General features: G+C 38.9%; 1 protein-coding gene across 2 annotated transcripts; it reads right to left on the reverse strand.

The window, feature by feature from the left end:
* Window positions 1-481: 481 nt before the first annotated feature.
* Window positions 482-20,190, reverse strand: HCFC2 (host cell factor C2; the record flags this gene model as incomplete). 2 transcript variants are annotated; one of them, XM_080354155.1, is made up of 16 exons in its annotated part: window positions 20,016-20,190; window positions 17,864-18,012; window positions 17,318-17,478; window positions 16,064-16,272; window positions 15,485-15,569; window positions 14,330-14,433; window positions 13,550-13,738; window positions 12,171-12,356; window positions 11,646-11,749; window positions 10,536-10,698; window positions 9,353-9,553; window positions 8,077-8,147; window positions 6,715-6,852; window positions 5,244-5,429; window positions 4,463-4,748; window positions 482-3,406 (listed from the first exon to the last, which is right to left on the reverse strand). In XM_080354155.1, exons 1-16 carry the CDS (start codon window positions 20,179-20,181, stop codon window positions 3,381-3,383), a joined length of 2,424 nt encoding a protein of 807 aa, XP_080210281.1. In that variant the 5' UTR covers window positions 20,182-20,190. The 2 variants fall into 2 exon arrangements, with proteins under 2 accessions (XP_080210281.1, XP_080210280.1); XM_080354154.1 differs by lacking the exon at window positions 482-3,406 and having other exon boundaries at window positions 4,434-4,748.
* Window positions 20,191-20,662: the final 472 nt, after the last annotated feature.

Raw genomic sequence — 20,662 nt, forward strand, 5'->3', positions numbered from 1 at the left:
CCTTATTAGATGCCTTCTGAGGAGCGTAAGTGCTCACGTATTTCCCATCTCTCTGAAACAAAGCAATACCAAACTCCTCGTCACTCATTTTGAACAGCAGCAATGTAACCGCTGGTATAGACAGGTGAAATCATCTCAAAACTCTGTTTCAGAGGCTGTGGCCAGCTGCGGGGCCAACAGGCACGGAAGGGAGGGCGCTGAGTGATGGTGAGAGCACAGCAACCGCAGGGGGAGGCGGGGTGGGGAAACTGGGGAACCTCAACTAAGGAAAAAAAACCCCACGAGGCAGCCAAGAATTAACTTGGGAGATAATTTTTATGAAAGCGTAATACTCAGTATTACAATGCTTATCATTAAACCCCCTCCCCACTTAGGACAAATATACTCTCTCTGTATTGTCCCCTTTTCTAAAGAAGGGCAGAAATCTGAAGTTTGTGCACGTACACCTTTGAGAAAGCAGACATACACTTGTGTGTTTACAATGCATTTAGATAGGACAACCACTTTATTACAAAGAACAAACAATGCTTCGAAATAAGACTGATCAACTGGAATTGTACAAAATGTCAGTTTCCTTGTAGAGGTCATTAAGTAACAGGCTGTAAGACTAAGTTCACGTCAAAATGCGCTATCTTGAAATATCAGATAACAACAGTAATACTTATATCTTCAGAGTTTATGGCATGATCATGTGCTCTACTCCAAACTACATTCAAAGGATATTGCTATAATTACTTGGAAAACACAAAGTGTAGGTTATTGTTCACTTCATTTCCACTTTCACAAGAACATTCTTAAGGTGAAGCTGTAGCAGTGGCTGCCGTAATTGGCACAACTGTCCTATACTTACACAGTCACAACTGCCCTAAGGAGTGTAGTAAATCCAGACATTTCTACAATAAGGATACTGTCCTTGGAGAGATTTCAGCTTCTGTTACATGTCCTTTAGCAATATACAAAACAAATGGATAACACAGATTCTCTAAGGGCCGAAGTCGGCAGTCTTCCAAACAAATTTTAAACTAAAAAAATCAGTATTTGTCTGATATCTAGTTGATAGGCAAACAGGTGGGTTTTAGACGTTATAAATACAGTTCTAAAAACAGACCACAAAGTGTATTTTACAGCGCGTACCACAATTTCATTTAAAAGTAAAACTGTGAGGAACTGAAAATTTGCGTATGATCACTATTCAACATCACCCAACTTGGACAAAGAAGAGAAAGTGACATCTTATGTCAAGTCAGCTGAAGAAAGCACACTTACAAGGAAATTATACTTTCATTGAAAACGCCACAGTTTTACCCTTTGGTAGTTGTGACATACCTACTGAAAAAGAAATTGTGCAAAGCATGTGAAACCAAGTGCAAAAAAACTCCACCCAGACATACCCAACAGATTTTATTCTTAAATAACAACTCTACAATCACAGCTATCAACCAACAAAATCAAAGCCACAAGTGTTTTCTCTAAAGGCTTCTTTCACAGTACTAATAAGAAAAACCAAGTTCTATTCTTCTAGTTAACAGCTCATGTGTATGGTATTTGAGTTATCAGACAGTATTGGTAGTGAGATCATACCTGATGAAATGGACCATTAAAACACAAATATTTTAAAGCCGGTTAAGTCAGGAAAAGTCCTATACATTCATACTATAAACAATGTTTAAAGTGAATCTGGGATATCGGTCATTGTCATAAACAGAAGATTTTTCTCTGGAGTAAACCCACACGTATTACTCCTGCGCCACAATTAACACTATTCTAACAATTTATGGTCCCCAGCACTTTTTATATGCTATTAAAGCATGTGCTGTGTTGTGATAATTAAGGCTGTATCAGCACTTCCATTACAACCCTGATTTTCAGGGTAGCTAAAACTTGGCTATTAAATCTGCTCTGGGATACTTGAGCTGTTAAACCTCTATTACTTTAGTGATACTGCTCCCACCAAACCAGGCACATCATTTATTTTAGTTTATATATTTACAAACCCTCTTAAGACAAATTTAACTGGCAGAGGCAAGAAATTCTACCTTGATGTAGTCTTTTGGCATTCGGGGCAAAATTAAAGTGCAAAGTATAAACTTCATTGCACAGCAAATAATTTAGATTTTATTTTAAAATCTTATTTAAGTGCCTCAATCTATTCACCTAGTGACCTTGTCTAACTCAGCCATTTTCCTCTACACTTTGGTAAACATAGGTTTATATATAGGTACATAAATAGCATTTAAAATGTTTACCTTTTTTTCTTTTAGCATAGGAATGGTTCAACCTATTCCTAGAAGTAATGCTTGTTGAATTTATCAGCCAGCTAGTTAATGTAGAATGATGCATAGTAAAAGGGAAATACTGAAATTGATTGGTAGAATATACTGGTAAAGCAAACAAGCACGTAAGAAGATTAACTGGAATAAATATGTTGAAAGTTGCCATATAATATGTGCAAAATTGCTTACCATGTATTCTAAACTTTGGTTAAAATTTTCAGATTGAAGTTTTACAGAAACATCATGGAAGCAACACAAGTGATTACAAACACAGGAATGAGGTAAGTTATTATTAGTGCAAAAAGCAAGCATATGCTAAAAGCAAAGCATATGGATTTAAAAACAAAAAAAAGAGAATGAATCTCATGGAAGTTTTCATACAAGACCAGAAAGGTCTCTTGTAAACATTGGTATTTACAAGTTTAAGATTTGTACAACTACAAAAAGATAATTCTAAGTATTAGTAGTGCATTTACAATGAATTGACATTTTTTGTAATAAGAGAAAATGACTAAGTTTATCTTTTTCCTTTTAAATCTTCAGGGATATCTTTCAAGATTACCATATTTGTTACAAATAGTAGAAAAATCATTTCTTTACAAAAAAGTATATATTAAAATATTTATACATTTTAAGTTACTATATAATAACTGGAAATCTTTGCCTTGTACTCAGGCATCCCAATGAAGAATGTGGTTTAAGGAACTGAAACGAAAGAGAATTTGCTCATATATATACCAAATCTTATGAATTACCTATGTAAGATCTGTAGCAATCATGGGGACTCCACCTCCAATACTACTGCATGTGCCAGTTTTGTATTTATTTATGTTTAATTTGAAACTGTGCATTTTTTACATGCTAACTATCACTACCAAAAAGAGCTACTGGGTAGAGTATGGTCCTCTACCCCTCCATCTTCAATATAGTTTCTATATGGTACTCTTACCTGAGCAAGGCTGTATAGTGCTGATGTTTCAAACGTAAAAAAGGTTATATACTTTTAAGATAAAAACAATGTAAAAATAAAATATTCGTAGCATTTACAAATAGTACAAGAGTTACATTAAACACTACATTCGAAACTTGAGATTGATTATGTTGTTTCTACTTTGAGCTTGATGTTTTCATATCTGCAAAAAGAAGGAGACATGGTTAAACGTTTTGTAGTTTGACATGGTGTACATGGTCAAACACTTTCAAACAACAACTGTTTCACAGTTCTGGGATACTGATCACGGTCAAACCCCTTGCTGATTAAAGAGTTAAAACAGCATGGAATACTAAATGTTAGGGAAGCTGCTCTTCACCTTAGGAAAACACACGCTAAACAACAAGCAGTGGTGTATTCAGCAGTTCGCTTTCAACCACAGCCTGTGGGTCACACTCCCAAACAGAGAGGTCAACTCCCCCAATATGACAGTCCTGGGCTCCCCGAGGGGGAGGGCATACTCCCCTCGCTCTGCCTTTCCCAACCTTCCCCCGGCTCACAGGACCTCACATGGAGCAACACCAGCTCCCAACCAGCACAAAGCTGAGCCGCAAAGGGAAGGAGTGGGACGAGAGAAGAATGCACAAAAACAACTGTTTTCGAGCCTCCGACTGGCTTACTTAAAAGGTGAGCCAGAACTGATCAGGCTAAAGACTGATTTTTCAGTGGATCCATTCCCAGCCCCAACTCATCATGAACCCACACAACTTCAAGCACTGGGACAAGATGACAAAACCCCTTCTGGCTGTAATAAAGACTTGAAAGCGAATATGCACCACAAAAACACACCTTACGTCACCTTATGAAAAATGTTTCCAATAAGGAGGGGAAAAGATTAAAGAAAAAAACCTGATTACACCCATGCATGTAACAAGATTACTTCTTATTAGATTGAAAAACCTTTGGGCTGTGGTGATGCACAGGGAAATCAGAAGCTTGCTAGGCTTTTAGTATTTCAGGGACTGGGTAAGACTCAATAACTAGGATTTCAGTACTTATTTGTCATTGCTTGTGAAGTTTTTTAAAATGTTATGCCAAATTCAACAACTATATTTTCTTACAACCTCTAGAAGGTACAAAACATTGCAAGAACCTCACACACACTGCTGAGAAAAGCGATGGTTCTACAGACACAATACACCATTTTTTCTGCCACAGCTACAGCCCATTTAAATGCTGCATCTGACACTGACTTTACCTTGAAGCCACCGAACTTGCGTGGCTGGTCCGTATCCTCTCTCATTCTTTGCAGAAATTCTGAACACGATGGCAGGTCGGGAAGTGTAATCAACGTGAGCATTCGAAAGCTGGGCAGCAGTCACTATACACGATGTTTTAAGACCACAGTATATTCTCATAAACACAAGCTGACTTGGATTTTCCTGTAACTGCGTGGAACGGATTGCTAAGTAGGCAGAATATTCTAAAATATTTCCAGAGGGTGAAGCAGGTGGCTCCCAAGATAGATGAATACAGTCTACACTCTGAAGAAAAAGGAGAAAATGTGATAGTATGTAGGTAACGATTAGATACTCAAATATATATCTATACATCTACATATAAAATACAAAAGCAACCCTCTAAAATAATCTGAAAATTCTAACTTAATACCATCACTCTTTGGAGGCAAGGACGTGCCTTCTGACTTTAACAAGCATGGGAAACCCCTGTAAATTTAAGAATGCACAAAGAGAAAATAACAGGAAAACTATCAGATGATTGAGTAAGATGTGTATCTAGTAACATGATCATTAAGTCTTAAAATTATTCTTTATAGCAAATTTCTATTCTATTCTATTTTCTATTTCTAAAATTCTATCATGAGCAGGGTAAACCAAGTGAGCATTTGACACTATTTTATATGACAATTCTAACTTGGAAGAAAAACAACAACAAACCAGCTAAAACCAAAGAGTTCTGAGATTGATCTTGTGACCAGAATTTTATACGTGAGAACCAGAACTACCTATATTTCTCACCTTGGTGATTTTGACCGTTGAAGGAGCTCCAGGAAAACCTGGAATGCAAGTCTTGAATTCACTGATTTTACTGAAAGGCCCAACCCCACAGCCATTAATTGCAGCAACTCTGAACCTGTACACTGTTCCTGGAAAAAGATCCTGTTTCTTAAGTAGTCTGTAGTCTGGTACATTTGCATTTTCCATCTGAAAATAAAGCAACATTTGTGTTAATTTTTAAAATACTTAAAACACAATTAGCCTAAAAAAAACAGAAAGTGGGTAGTGATAAACTGAGATTAATAAATTTAACTGAAACTGAAAATCTAATACTTTTGTACTTAAATCAGGATTTACAAAATGGTTCTGGCTGAGACTCCAGCTTCCCTCAAAACAGCTGATCTAAGATACGAGACTACACCTCTATCTAAAAACAAAAAAGCTCAATTTTTCAATCATTTAAATTGAACTGCACTTCTCGGTTATTTTTACTTGGGAAAGCGAAAGCCAAGCAGCATTTCCAACTGCATAGCTTATGATTTAATCAGCATACTCTTCTGTCCTAAAATGTATTTTTATTTCAAAACCAGTTATTCTTGTAGTTGCAATTTGATGCACAGGTCATCAAAATATTTTTAAAGAAAAGCACTGTAAGTTAGTAACAAATGGGTTTCTGAAACATTGTGTGCTACTGTACTTCCAAGTTTAAAATATGCATCAATGCATCCTTGAAACTTCCAATGGAACTATTTTCCTCCTAAATAATGTATAAGAAATAACAGTCAATGCAAACACTGTACTATGCTCTTTAAAATTAAGATGCACAATATTTAATGTGGATTGCTTTCAAAGGAAGCATTCTGTTCTTTTGTTTCTGTCTCAATAAAATATATACCCATCCTTTTTGTTTCTAGTTCGCTAGGACATCATTAATTTACACTTTCACCAAAGCTGCAATATTTTTGCAAGTTTCTCATGTATAGCATTTTCATACATAAATTTACATGTGCAACAACATTAAGTTAGAGAAATCTAATACAAACCCCACTACAGTTCCACATCTACTCTTCTTTAAGCATCCTAGCCTATGTCTTGTTAGTACCTTTAACAATTTGTATAAAAAGATTCTGGAAAGAGAGAAGAAACTTTGATTTAAACATTTCAATGCTGTACTGAAATAACATAATATAAGTTGTGGGGTTTTTAAGAATTTTTACTGGTTTGAAAGCTCACTAAGTTTAATATTCTTTCCTAAAGCTAGAAATATGGAAAGAATTAGCAATAGGAAAATAAGATGTTCCATATTAGGATACAAAAACAAGAGAAGAAAATCTGTTTCGGGAAATAGTAGAAAAAGGTGGGCAAAATACAAAACTTCTCTAAGGACCAGATCCTGCTGCAGTATCAGAACATCCCACATTTTGTTGTCAACCATATGAGCAACAGATTCCAAAATATGTGCAAGTTATGTCAGAGAAGAATTAGCAGCTACCTTGTTAGAATTGCTCAACGTTTCCTCTGGCAGCAAGTAGAACTGGCTCACCACAGCGCTGTTGTTCTTAAAAATTCCAACATCATACCACTGCCGGTCTCTTGTTTTCCCTGGTGCCATCTGTCTTTGTAGAGTTTTCTAGTATTTGAAGAACATGTTATATTGACTACCCATACTTCACCATAATGGAAAAGAAATGTTAAGACTCTAGTATATTTAACAGATGCCCCCTTTTATACCAGTGTTACTTTCTTGTATGTCAAATGATTTATCATTAAAATACTGTTCAAAACCAACTGTTTCTTATACATTGAGTTAGATAGAGGCCATCATTTAAAAAAAAAAAAAGTTGGGATGTCACCTCTGACATTTTAGTTTAAACAAGGTGGGGAAGAAGTTAAAAGATGTAGAACTAGGTGTCTGGAGCAGCATGTAGCTGTGAGTTAACTTCCCTCAGAGGTCAAGAAGTTCCACAACGTGGTCCAACATGGGTAGCTCTGCCTGGAACTCAGTTACACCTCAGCCCCAAACATTCTCTCTTTCAAGTGGTGGCTGAACTCGCTTGCAGCTGAGAACGGGGCTCTGCTGTGGCATAGGGTGGTGGTGGTGGAGGGTATGGGAACTGTCTCTGACTGACCCAGAAAGACAAACCATCTTTCGTGCTCGTCTGCAGGCACCAGAAGGGCGCTTGCAAGACCAGCGTGCCCACCACAGACAGGCTGTGGTCCTGCTGGCATGGAAAATGTGCAGGAGTGGCAGCTGCTCTTGGCAAAGAAAGCACCCCAACCCTTTAGTAGCTTCTTCCCATCCTTAGCTCCTCTCTTTTGGTGGCAACAGTGGCACCTTGGGTTTGTGTATTAAGTTGTAAGCAGGTGAAATAGGAAGCATTTACTTTTTCAGGCAGTATTTACAGCTTGCATAGCCAGTCCCCATCTCCTCTAGGGAAAAACATCAAGATATCAGTTTAGTTACGTTTCAAACCTGTAGACTAGCAGCTAACACTAGTCTGATCTAATACCTACTTCATTTTAAATTCAGTTGTGCATACACAAAAACATTTTACATTTCCATATCATGCAGCAGAGAGACCATTTCACTGTGCCAGCTGATAAAAACGATTCAACAGCTGAAACACATACTTGGATTTCCTCCCAACTACACAACTGTTGCTTAGACTCAAATCAAACCCACACAATGCAATTAGTTTTACAACAGAAATGTTTACCCTTCTATTATTCATATCAAGCCCTAAATATACATGGCTGTTCTTTCAGAGATATAATTAAAGGAAAACAGAAGGGCTATGCAACTAATCAATAGAACAATAAATACAGCAATTTGATTATACTTTTTCAGACTTACTGAGGAGTGTGAATCATTTGTCTGTCCAGTATTGACCCTTGTCGAAGGCACGATATAAGCAGCTTCAGCAGCTAGAAACAAAAAGCTATATTTAAAAAGCTTAAGTGACATGAAAAATTTAACACAGAGTATGAAAGTTGACCTCAACAGCCATTTACAAGTATTTGTTGCAAAAGTGTGCCTCAGACTTCTTTTGCATGCAGTTCTATTTATAACATGAACAACTAATTTTGGCTTGCGTCATATTCACTGAGCAACTGTAAGAGCCTGGCATTGCAGGCTGCTGCGGATAATACAAACAGAAGGCAGGACTCAGAAAATCTAAAAAAATGACAGAACTATGAAATCCATATGAAATAATCTGTGAACAGATAATCTAAATACCAGATTGAGACACATCCTGATGACGCTGTATGAGTAGTCTAAGCATGAAATCTTAATTTAAATATATTGTTTCTGACATCAGTACAGTCTGAACATGAGCAGTTAATCTTTAAACAATCCTAACAGACAGGAAAAAGAACATTTATTAAATTTAAAATGGAATCTTTAAAAAAAAAAGATAAAGCGCATAAGCAACACAAGGGAATATTAGTATTCTGTACTTGTGTTTCTGGTTTTTGCTTTTAAAATACAATACTTTTTGATAAAAATAACACTACTCACACAGCGTCAATAAAAGAATAACAGTTCTTTAGTTCACATTCAAAACAATAGTAAGGACAGCCTGTTGATATTAATGAAAAATAAAACTTCAAAAACTACCAGTATGTTTAGTTTCTGTGTTGCTGCTTATTTTGGATATTTCAAGCAGACTCTGAAGAGGTCACCACATTTGACTAGTGGTGAGCCAGTCACACGAACTGGCCACATTTGTTACAGAGGTCAATTGTTTAAAATCAAAACCATCTAAGGTTACTATTCCTAGTCTTTGGCTGACTAAATAAACAGACAGTCACTGAATGAAAGCAAATGCTCTATGGGCACCAAAACTGGCTGCCACTGCTATTCAGAAAATGGGCTTTTGCAAAGATGAAGATTTAAAGGACTTTCCACTTACAGGAAACAAAATTATTTACAAGTGTATAAAAGAAACATCTTGATTTTAAAAGATGTTTAAATCATAGATCATTCAGGCTGCCCAAGGTCCTCAAAGCCCAAAGCCCTATCTCAATCCCAGGTACTAGTCAAGATGGGAATCCCACCACACTAGAAGAACTCTGATGGCCTTAGATATATATGGCTCAAAATACAGTATGTGAAACACATTTCAAACCTTCAGATTTTGAATTGAATGTTGTTAGTGAAGTTTCATCTTTAACAACTGCCCCATTTGTACTTGATGATTCAGTTTTAACAGCCTGCTGGGTTACCATAGTTTGTGTGCTGGAGACAGTACTGGATACAGAAGCATCGGGATTTACAGTTCGTTTGTCCAAGTCATGTAATTCACCTACATTAGCTGAAGTCTGAGGACCTTCAAAAAAGAAAATATCAACCAGAATTCAATATGGGTAACACCTAACAAATCTCAACTTGATCTAATGGCTTTAGTTGCACGTAAAACCAGAGTTTAGACCCATTCTAACCCGAATCTGAGCTATTAATTGCTAATGCTTCATTTACGTATACAACTTAGCAGGAGTCTGTCTGCACAGTTATAAACTGATATATGTAAACAGTTAAATTAAAACAGCAATTCACTTGTTTTAAGCTTGCTATTCTACATCTATTTGATTATGAAAGCATGAATTTGGAAAAAGTATCCACACAAATCAGCATCATAGATTTGTAACAATCAATTTCAGATTAACGACCATGGAAGTTGCTTCTCACTTAGCACCAAGATCCAAAATTTCCACGACACTTAAATTACACTGCGAAGAACATGAAAATACAACAACCAATAAATTACATAAAAGTCAAAACCAAATATTTCAGGTGATTGAGCCTGGATTCACCACACTGAACTTAAGGCACTTCAGTGAAATGCTGAAATCAGTGCCCAGTCATTTTGTTTCCTTTACAGTCAGAGAGAAACATGCTCCTCTCTACATTGCCTAAAATTTTACATTGGCTAATAGTTTTTCACTATTCACAGACAAAAGTAGTGTCAATGACAGCCTGGAGTTACTATCACCTTAATGCTGTAAAATGAATCTGGCCCTGTCAGTCTGTTCTTTGATGTTAAAAATGGCTATTTAAAGAGACATATATGCCATCCTAATAACAAATATATTGAGAATATCATGTCCCTTGCGACACTTCAAACAACTTAAGATTCAATTTTTCCTGAAATCTTCTAAAAATACAGAGTAATAACTAGCACAAGGTTTTTTTTATTAAACTATGAAGGCATCTAAACTAATTTAAAATTGCAAAAGAGAAATAATCTTATGTTTATGAGGTAAATTTTAACTCTCACTTTTAAATTAATTTTTATTCTATAGTCATCTTACTTGAAGTACAAACGGGCAAAAGAGAAGGGGCATTTGATTCTTTGAATCCTGTAGCATCTGCATGGTTTTTCATAGTCTCCTGTGTAATCTTGTTTTCAGGTGCTGCAACCTTTTCTTTTCCTTCTACTTTTAATACTGAGTTGGATGTAAGGGAAACTGGGACCTAACCAAAACAACACATTTGTTAATGTTTAACTGCAAAGTTCAGAAATTTCAGTTGCAAACATAGCACGAAAATGCTTGCTCAAAAACAACAAACAAAATCCTCCAACAAATCCCCCTAACACTTGAAATTAAAACAAGAAACCAGCCTCACAACCCACGTTACCTTAGCCATTATAAAACAAATACTGAAACTCTACACTGACTTGGAAGTGTCCCTGACACATATTAAATTTTACCTGAGAGTGAGTTGACATTCTTGTGTTATTACATGGAAGTTCATTGATGCATAATTTAGTCTATTAGGGGCACTTAAGAGGATAAGAAAAATCACAATTAGAGTTTTCAACCTTTGCTTTCCTGACACATACCTAATGTGTTTCTACTGTTAGCACAATTTATAGTACTTCTACATGTGTTTTCCACAAGAATGCATGTGGCCCTTTAGCCAGAGTGTGTCCAACCTCTTTCTTTTAAATTGCCAGAACAGTGGAACATGTACAACTGCACAACCAGAATAGATAATAATCGGGTTCATACTGTAGTAGGAACCTATGAACTAAGCAGACAAGGATAAAAGTGCTAACAAAGAAGGAATATGCCTTGTCCTTTTTGCCTCCTACATTAATTTCACCAACATTTTAAGGATTCGTAGTATTTCTACTGGTATCAGGCTTCCACTTAGCATTCTGGAAGTCAATACAATTGCAGTTCCCTTTCTGCATTACCAGGGAGAACTTTAAAGACTGTCTGTCAATCACAAAAGTAAAAAGAATGTAAGACAACAGACATCACTACTTCAGCAGATGTCTTTTTTTTTGTTTGTTTAGTTTTGTTTTTCTAAGGCTCAAAAAGTATGCAGGGACTTTCAAAACTGAGACAGTGTTTTGGCAGTTTTCTCGCTTCCCACACTACTCTGCCACTTGAGCATTTTCAGTTTACACTTACGTTATTAGGGATGACATTATTTGTTTGGCTGGGATGATCCACCTTCATTTCTGGATAAGGGACACTAGGCAATGATTGTGGACTTGGATGTAGAGAAGAGCCACCTTTCAGGTAAAGAAAAGCAAATTCCAATCAGTTACATGAAACTTAATATTATGCTGGTTGGAATCTATTCCAGTAAGCAAGAGGAAGACATTAAGTTGCCTGAAGGAAGACTTTGTTCTAAAACTGAAACTGCGAGGCCAAACAGTTGGATAAAATCCCTCCCTCACTGTTTCCTTTCTGAAATCATGCCCCGCACTGTGCAAATATCTTCATATTGAGACAGCTGGCCAAAACTGATGGAGACAAGTTACAGCTCAGTTTTCCATCATTAGATGCACGCATTTTGGAGATAACCAAAGACACAGGGCCTGTCTCTCTCTCTTAAAATAATTTTCTAAAAATCCAGCTCTTAGTTATTACTTATGTAATCCTCTACTTCACGTTTGCACAAACATTAGTGTAATACGATCTGACTACTACCTTGTGAACTCAGCACTGAAGTCTCAGGAACCCCAGTACCAGCTATTCCAGCCACTGATGGCACTGGTGAATCAGCATGTAATTGAAGAAGATATCCTTCAACCGTAGGTACTTCATCCCATTTCACTTGAAAAGAGTTGGTTGTAGCTCTAATCAGCTGTACCTGTGATGGTGCTGGAGGCTTCTCTACAAGAAACCAATAAAACACAGTTTGAAATTGCCCTCCTTTACCAGTTTAAGAAATATCTATATAATGCAAGCAAAACCAGTAGTCCTTTTTCAATTATGTACAACATATACCAGATTCAACAAGAAACAGTTACCAAAGGTGGCAAGTCAAGTCAGAGAATTATAAAGTGCCATTCTAGAGTGTCCACAAATGCTAAAGTTTCGATGCTTTGTTTTTTAATGGCTCTTCTGCTGCGAGTAAGTCTTCGGGTTGTATATACATCATTACAGAGACTACCGAGGTAAGAGATCCTCATCCCTTCCTAAAAGGCTGCACGCAGCTCTTTGTCTCCTAAAGCTTTACGTATTCCTGGAGAGGATTCACAGAAGATTGTGCTTCCTTTCTGCTTGCTCTCTGTAGCTAAAGTGAGCTTTCCTTCAAACTTCTGCAGAGGCTGAAGCCTAAGCATGATTCAGTGCCAATGACATGCTCCTCTCACTTGCCTTGATGCCTGACTAGGCTGCACTCTCAAGCACATCCCTCCCCTGCTACTCTGTGTCATCTTCTGATCTTCCTGAGGAAAGAAAAAACAAAACAACCCCCACCACAGTCTCCAGTAACCATTCTTACACTTCCACTTGAGTAGTTACCAACCCCCGCTCAGAAGTACTGTTCTAGTTCCCTCTCTTCCAATACCATCTCAGTGTCCTGCCATCAGCCAGCTACTAATGAGTGATTAGTGCCCCAGAAACAATTTGGTCCTCTCTCAGATTTGACAGTATCTTTTTGCAGTCCAAGAGATGAGGAAGCAGCAGCAGCAGCAGCAATGATCCCAAGAGAATGAGGGGTTTGGTAAAAAAGAGTAAGTAGCGGCAGAAAAGATCACTAAAAGAGAGGCCAGGAACCTTGAGTTTAGGTAAAACCCCTGTTAGCACTTTGTGTATACTGACTCTGGCATGCAATGCAGAATCTAGTCACAAAGTTCTTCCAGAGGCTTTAAACAAGCTTTGCTATTTTTTTTTTCAGTTTAAGTTAGAGCTGTAGCCTTCAAACAGTCAACAGTGAAGCGTGGTTTATTTAAATAAACTTTAAAATTTAAATAATCTTTGAGTTTGCTACAGCTTTATATGTTCTGATAATCAATGCCAGCTTCCCATTTGTTAATAAAGTATGGAACACAATATAAGTCTCTTATTTATTTCTGACTCACCAGTATCAAGGTACCAAAGATCTTTGCAGCAAACTTGATTGTTCCACGCTTTTCTGTAACCATCTCTACCACTCCAGATATAGAGACGAGTGCCAACTGCTACAGCACAGTGTCCTGCTCTTGGCCCTGGTAACAAGTTACTTTTGTCCTCCTGGCAATCTGAGATCAGACCTATCCATTCTGTGGTATCTAGTAAATGAAACTCAAAAAATTTAGTTTCTAGATGTTTTCCAAAACAAGCAATACAGATGTTAACACACATAACTGCTCAGAGAAAATGAAAATAAATCACTTCTGTTTTTACAGACAATTGCATTTAAATTTACAATACTGCAAAGAGAAGGTCACTTTCCAATTAGTTTGCAAGATATGATAAATTAATACAGGATGAATTTTCTGACCTCTGGTTGTTTCTCTCAAGCAAATACAAGTTCAGAAGGTGAGCATTCATGGAAAGTACTGTCACATTTAGAAAAAACTCATTTCTGGATCTGTCTCTTGTGTTCTTCTATAAATGAAGAAGGAATATCTATATTACTTAGTATTTAAAGTTGTATTAACAAAGATTTGCATCAGCAAACCTCCTGAATGTTCCAAGAAAAATAATAATTTTAAAATAATTTCTTAAGAAAGATGTAAAAAACTGGTATCTTCTTCAGTCAGCTAGCATTGCAACTGTGTGTCCTAAAACTTTTCTTGGGGTCTTAAAAATGTTCATTCTAATCTGTTAAGAAAGTATTAATTCAAAATGCCCACTCCCAGAAAGGCAGAAACACTAACCCAAATTAAGATAAGAAAATGAACCGGTACATTTCCATTCACCATCATGAGCAGAAATTTCACCTCCTGCTGACTGTGGAACCCATCCACCAAAAACATACATTCTGAAATATAGGAAAAGAGGGAAGAGGGAAAAAGAAAAGCCAATTAACATCCAGATCTGCTGCATGTGCTCTCTCAAACTAGGACAAAACAGAAATCTTCCAGTGCTTTACAGGTCTAGTTTACAGCAGATTTTTTTTGTGTCTACTCTTTGGAAAGTATTGTTGCAGATATCTACCTTCTGAAATTTTTGAGTAAGTTAACGGATTTAAAAAAACAACCAACAAAAACCCAAACTCCTCAAAGAACTTCCCAGAAACATGTTAGTACTTTTATCTTTTTATAAACCACCAAACTGCTAGTACTCCCCATAAATCACACGTTTACACAAAATTTCTATAAGCCTTTACTGCAGACCTCTCGATAAACCATTCTAAAATTAGAAGACTGGTATCTAAGTGAGATATCAAAATTTAAAAGCATAATGCAGGCTATAAATTAATAGCATTTTAAGCAAATAATAAAAAGCTAAGCTGCTGGATCATAAGATACAAAGCTTTCACAGTTCTCTCCCCACTTGCCTCTTCTTCCTCATGCCAGCTTGTAAACTGATATAAAATTGACCAAAACCTGTGTTTAAATGTCCACTTAAACAATGTTAGCTGCCAAAACAAACCATATTAGCAAGAAAGAAAGCAATGAGGAATAGACTACAGAAAAACTGGACCACAAAAATGTGGAAAGGTTTTGCCTAGAACTAGTTCTACTCTTTGAGCAGCTTGTTTGCTTCACGAGTTCATCATGTCACAGACTCAGAGGCGTTCAAGCTGTCTCCGGCCAGAGCCAGATTAGGTCCAGCTGAGACCGCCCCAGAACACACAAAGGTGCATTAAGAAGCTTGTGGGTTTGGCACTGTCCTGCTGGATGGAAACACTGACAGTTTGATACCCTTAAATTAACAAGGATACTTTTTCATTTCCACTGACGTAGGATAATAGAACCTGAAAAGTACTGTACAGGGCTGACGGTTTATACTGAGCAGTAGTGGATAAGCATCATCATTCTCCTACTAGGTGTACCTTTCTAGAGTTGAGCTTTTAACAACAGACATACTTGTTTCCTATTACATTGGCCGTATGGAGACTGCGAGGAAGTGGTACTGTCCCTTTAGTTTCTGGTCTTGACCAGGTCATTGTTTCTAAAAAGAAAAGAATAAAAACCCTCAAAACACTTGTTACTGTATACTTTACTACCTGGAATTTAGGAGGGAACATACCTCCAACATTCAACATAACAAGATGTCATCTTTTTAAGATGCGCACTTCAAGATAGAAGGCACAATAATGAGCATTCAAACCTTCTTTAAAAATTCACAGGAAATACTGACAAACTAATTGTTTATCAGTTTATCAAAAAGATATATTATGGTTTCATTAACGTTATTCAACTTGGTTATCATAGTGACAATCTTTAGAGCACTCTAAGGAAACAATCTCGCAGTGTAGCCAAAATCAGTGAGGATAATATAAGCAAACTATACTGTAGCTATTTCATTCCAAAAATTACAAAAGGTTAACACTGTAAGTCCCAAAACTATTGGCACCACATGATGCCATTAATCACTATACACTATCATTTTTCCTCTTAGCCAGTAATGACCCTGCACTGACTGCTACTGGCAGATCAACTCACCTATGTCAAGTTCCCAGAGATCATTAAGCCGACAGCCACACATCCCTCCAAAAATATACATCTTTGGACTTCCCACATCTTTTCTGCAGTACACGATGGCTGTGTGAGATTCTCGGGGAGACGGCAAGACACCTTTGGTCACAGGAATACTCCAGCCGACAACGCCAGAACCGTGTTGCAGCTCCAGTTCATAGAAATCATTTAAATATCTAGGGTATTATTGACGAAGTATGAAAAATTTGCTTACAAGCAAGATTAAAAGTGAGCATTGAACCCTGACTGCTTCCAAGTATTACAGACTCCAGTCCTTGAAGAGTGTAGCATTTTTAAATCCCAAAACATCTGAAGATATTGTGGACAGTACCAAACATAAATGTATTTAAAACAAATAATGAACTATTATTAACTTGTTGCCTCTAAGGAAACATGCTTTCCTATCATACCCGATACATTATTACATGAAAGAAACATTCAACATTGGTAAACAACATTCTTAGCAGAAACTACTACATATGGACAAAGTTGGAATAAACTGCAAAGTTCTGAGAAATTCATGATGACGTGGAACATTAGAGATTTCTGCAACTCTAAGGCAAAGATGAAAAGCAGCTCTTTCTTTTCTGATGTCTTCAGGCTGGCCAACAGACAATTAGTCATTTGTTGTTGAATCTATCAGCAAGTTATTTTTAGATAACGGTCTTTGAATCTTGGCATTCACACCAGATACCTCTTGTTTACTGGGTTTAAAATTACCAGTTCATAGCTGAGTGGAGCTGCTCTGAACTGCAGGTGAATGTGGATATAAAACTTCAGCATTATAGCACTGTTTGCCAATAATAAAGACAACTTCGGCTGTTACTTTAAAAAATTTCCAGACCAATTCATATCTGTTTTCCACAGAATTATGGAGGAAACTTCCATTGTGCATTCCTTGATGACTCGTAAGACTTTGCTAATTTAATTAATTCTGAAAAACAAGCCATTCTTGAAAACATCACCCAAAATAACAGAAAAAATACCAAAGTCTACTCAAGTTTCCCTCCGAAAGAGTCAGAGCTGTCAGTCAGTGTTACATATTGTGGGATTAGCAGAAGAAATATTTAAGCTTTTCTGCATGTAACCCATCCATTGCACAAAAATTCCAAATGTGAGTACTTGGTACACTGGGCAGCCTCCCTAGAATGTTCCTCTTCAAAGTTGTTGTATCTAGTAATTTATTTTTAAACATACAGAATTCAAACCAAATCAGCATACCTTGGAACGTTATTATTTGAATCCTCACTTTCATTTGCCAGGCCACCAAATAAATAGCACTTGTTACCATACAAAGAAAAGCTGTGACCAAGTCGAGGGCAAGGTGGTGATCCAGTGGAAGGAGCTTGAGGTTTTACTTTTTTCCAGAGCCACCGACTTGCCTTAAAGACAGGAAAGAATATATTCAGAAATATCTTCATCTATAGTCATTCATCGTCAATAGAATTCAGATAATATTAACACTTACATTTTCTGAATTATTTTTAAGGGAATGCTGGGCTTTTCTTAGGATATACATTGAAAAGGACATGTAAGAGATAACCTGCATAAAACAGTAAATATCTTATACGTTATTTAGTCTAGATGGAAGTTTCTTCTTCACAGCTGTTTACATTTTCTCCATCTTCACAATTTATTTAAAGAGGTTGTTCTTCCTGGAGCAGAGCAAAGCTCGTCTAACTTTCCTCTGCACTTGGTAATATAAAATGTTTATTCATAAAAAATCAAGTGCTCCTCAAAACTGAAACATCTTTGTACATTTCCTACCTGTAATTCATATAAATCATTACTGTATCTTCCATATTCAACCATTCCTCCAAAAACTAGTATCCTGGTACCATCACAAACAAATCCATGTGCTGCACAGCCTGGAGGAATATCTCCCCTTACAGCAGGAAGGAACCACTGATTTGTAGCTATTTAGGAAAAAGAAAGAAAAAAAAACATTTCAACACTGAGAAGGAAAGTTTATTTCTAAATACCTCTGCTTTCTAAAGAATCACCTTTTATGTGTTTGTTTAATGCTAGGTTTTAATTGAATTAAAACTTCTTTTATTAAAAAGAAAAGCAAACTCCTGTATCAAACCAGTGTTACTCAATATATGAATGAGCATGAGGTCACTGTAAGTCGTTACCAAGGGTCACACACAATTTAATAGATTTGCCAAAAAAAGGGGCTAACAAGGAATATAAGTGCGGTTTCACACAAAAGAGATAACTACACTAACTTAGAGGGAGCCAGCCCTAGAATCAGAATAATTAGAGCTTCAGGAGCATGGCAGTGTGCCTGGACTTAACAGGCCTATTGAAAAACTAATTACACTGTTCTGGGATCAATGTTAATGTCTACAGAGCACTTCACTGACACATGGGAGAGGAGAGGCACACAGGCGAAAGAGAGCAACCGAGACTGCCTGATCCGGCAGCAGCATACTGGTGTTCAAACTGTTCTGGAATGAAAGAATTACAGGAAATATTGTCTTATTCTTCCTAAGATTTTTTTTCATGAGCACGAAGAGGAACAGTGTGAAATTAGAAGCTTCCAGTGAATGTTGCTGCAGGGGATTAAGATCTGTGCCAGCTCCTCAGAAGTCACCATACTTGTAGCAAGAGCAATTAATGACATTACAACTCAGGCGGCCCAAGTCACAATCCTGCATCTTACTCCTCCAGAAAAAACCATCAGTTTGGGCCAAACACTCATCTGGGAACTGGAACAACTGAGTCATGATCCTTTTTGTCACTGCCACAAAGGGGAAACACCTTTAGCAGAAAGAAGAGGCAAAAAAAAGTAAAAAAGTGACATTAAGACTCACTCAAAAGCTGCTCATCAGAACCTCTGTTCCAAAACACAGTGTAACTGTACGATGTAAAAGCTTTCTTTAGGTTACTCATCAAAACAGAAGGGTTAAGAGATTTTTCTTTTCCCCAAAAAAATGTGATTGAGTATAGCAGATCTTTAAGCTCCCATGGAAAAAATCTGCCTGGAAGAATTCTAACAGTAAACATTTTACTCTTTATGAACTACCTCCAAAACACGCTTGTGCTTCCAGATTTTATCTAAAAAACACTGGCAAAAATACCATTATATTTTCTTTTTTTTTTTTTTTTTCCTCGGGGGGGGGCGCTAATAAGAATAATTTTTCAATTATTCTTAAAAGTTGGCAAGTGAAAAGGCTGGTTAACATGCTCTGACTTTGATGCTTTTGCTACATTGCAGAAGCAGACAACACTGGCTGACTGCAAAGCACAGATCGGTCACTTTGCACTCCCATCTCAGTCCGAGATCTGAAATTACACATAATTTTTCCAGCCCCACACAGCACCCCGTACAGAAACTATTTAGGCAGCTGCTCTCTCACAAATAAAATCGGTCTTGGGCAGCTTCCTGCTTGGAAAAGCTCCCAATGCCAACATGTTCACTTCTCTACCCAAGATTTCTATTAGCATTTCAGCACGCTCGGCTCTGGGGAGCTGCCAGCAGAGGGAAGAAGGGGGATCCGGGCACTCGAAGGGGCTAAGCCAGCCCGGGGAGCCTCTGCACCACGGGACGAGGGGCTGGGAACGCACATGAAGATTTTCGAGGTCCCTTTTTTCCCGGAAAGCAGCATTAACCCCAAAACATCAGCCAGGACACGCCACAACCCCGGGAGGAACCCTCGCCCAGGGGTATTTCCCGCCCCCCCACTCCGGCTCCAGGCCGCTTTACAGCCCGGGGACAGCCCGCCCTCCGGCCCCGCCTCAGCCGAAGCCCCGCGGCCAGCCCGGGGTGGGGCAGGAGCCTGGGGGCGCGATCGCTCCCCCGCTGTGAGGAGGCCGGTGGCAGCGGCGGCCACGGCCATGCCAGCCCGGCCGCTTCCCTCTCCCCGCCGCCTCACAGCCCCGGCCCCGCCCGCTCCCTGCCCGCCGCCCCGCGCACCCGTGTTGTAGACGTGCAGCTCGTCGGCGATGCCCTCGTTGCCGCCCCCGAAGATGATGACCAGCTCGCGGATGGCGACCGCCCGGTGCCCGTGGCGAGAGCGCGGCACCGGCCCCGTGAAGGAAGACACCCGCCTCCAGTTCAGCCCAGCGGCGGCCGCCGCCATCTTACCGCCCCTCCCACAATGCACCGCGCAGCCGGGGCCGGCCGCCGGGGCGGGGGGAGGAAGGGGGAGCGGCGGGTGGCGGCGGCGCCACCGTGGGTCACGTGACGGAGGCGGGGCGGGCGTCCGTTGCGGCGGTCGCCGGTTGTCTGTGGGCTGCGGGGCGGCTCCCCCTCGGTGGAAGGGCGCGGCCCAGAGCCGCACTCAGGGAGCAGCCGCTGGTTCCCGGCCAGGGCGGGGACTCGGAGGCCGCTCTCTCCGCGGCCCCAAGCGCACCCCTTGGGCAGCGCCGCGGCAGCTTCTGCCACAGGCACAGCTTGGCCCATCGGGAGGCCCTGGTGTCGGCCTGGCAGGGGCAAGCTTGTCCGAATGGTACCCCGGCTGTGGAGTCGCCACCGCTGTGGTGTGTGTGGTGTTCAGCCTAGGGCACCCAGGTCTTACTTCAAACCTTCAGAAACGTGTAGCGGGTTATTAGCTTGCAAGT

The sequence above is a fragment of the Nesoenas mayeri genome (assembly GCF_963082525.1).
Source record: "Nesoenas mayeri genome assembly, chromosome: 1".
NCBI lineage: Eukaryota > Metazoa > Chordata > Aves > Columbiformes > Columbidae > Nesoenas > Nesoenas mayeri.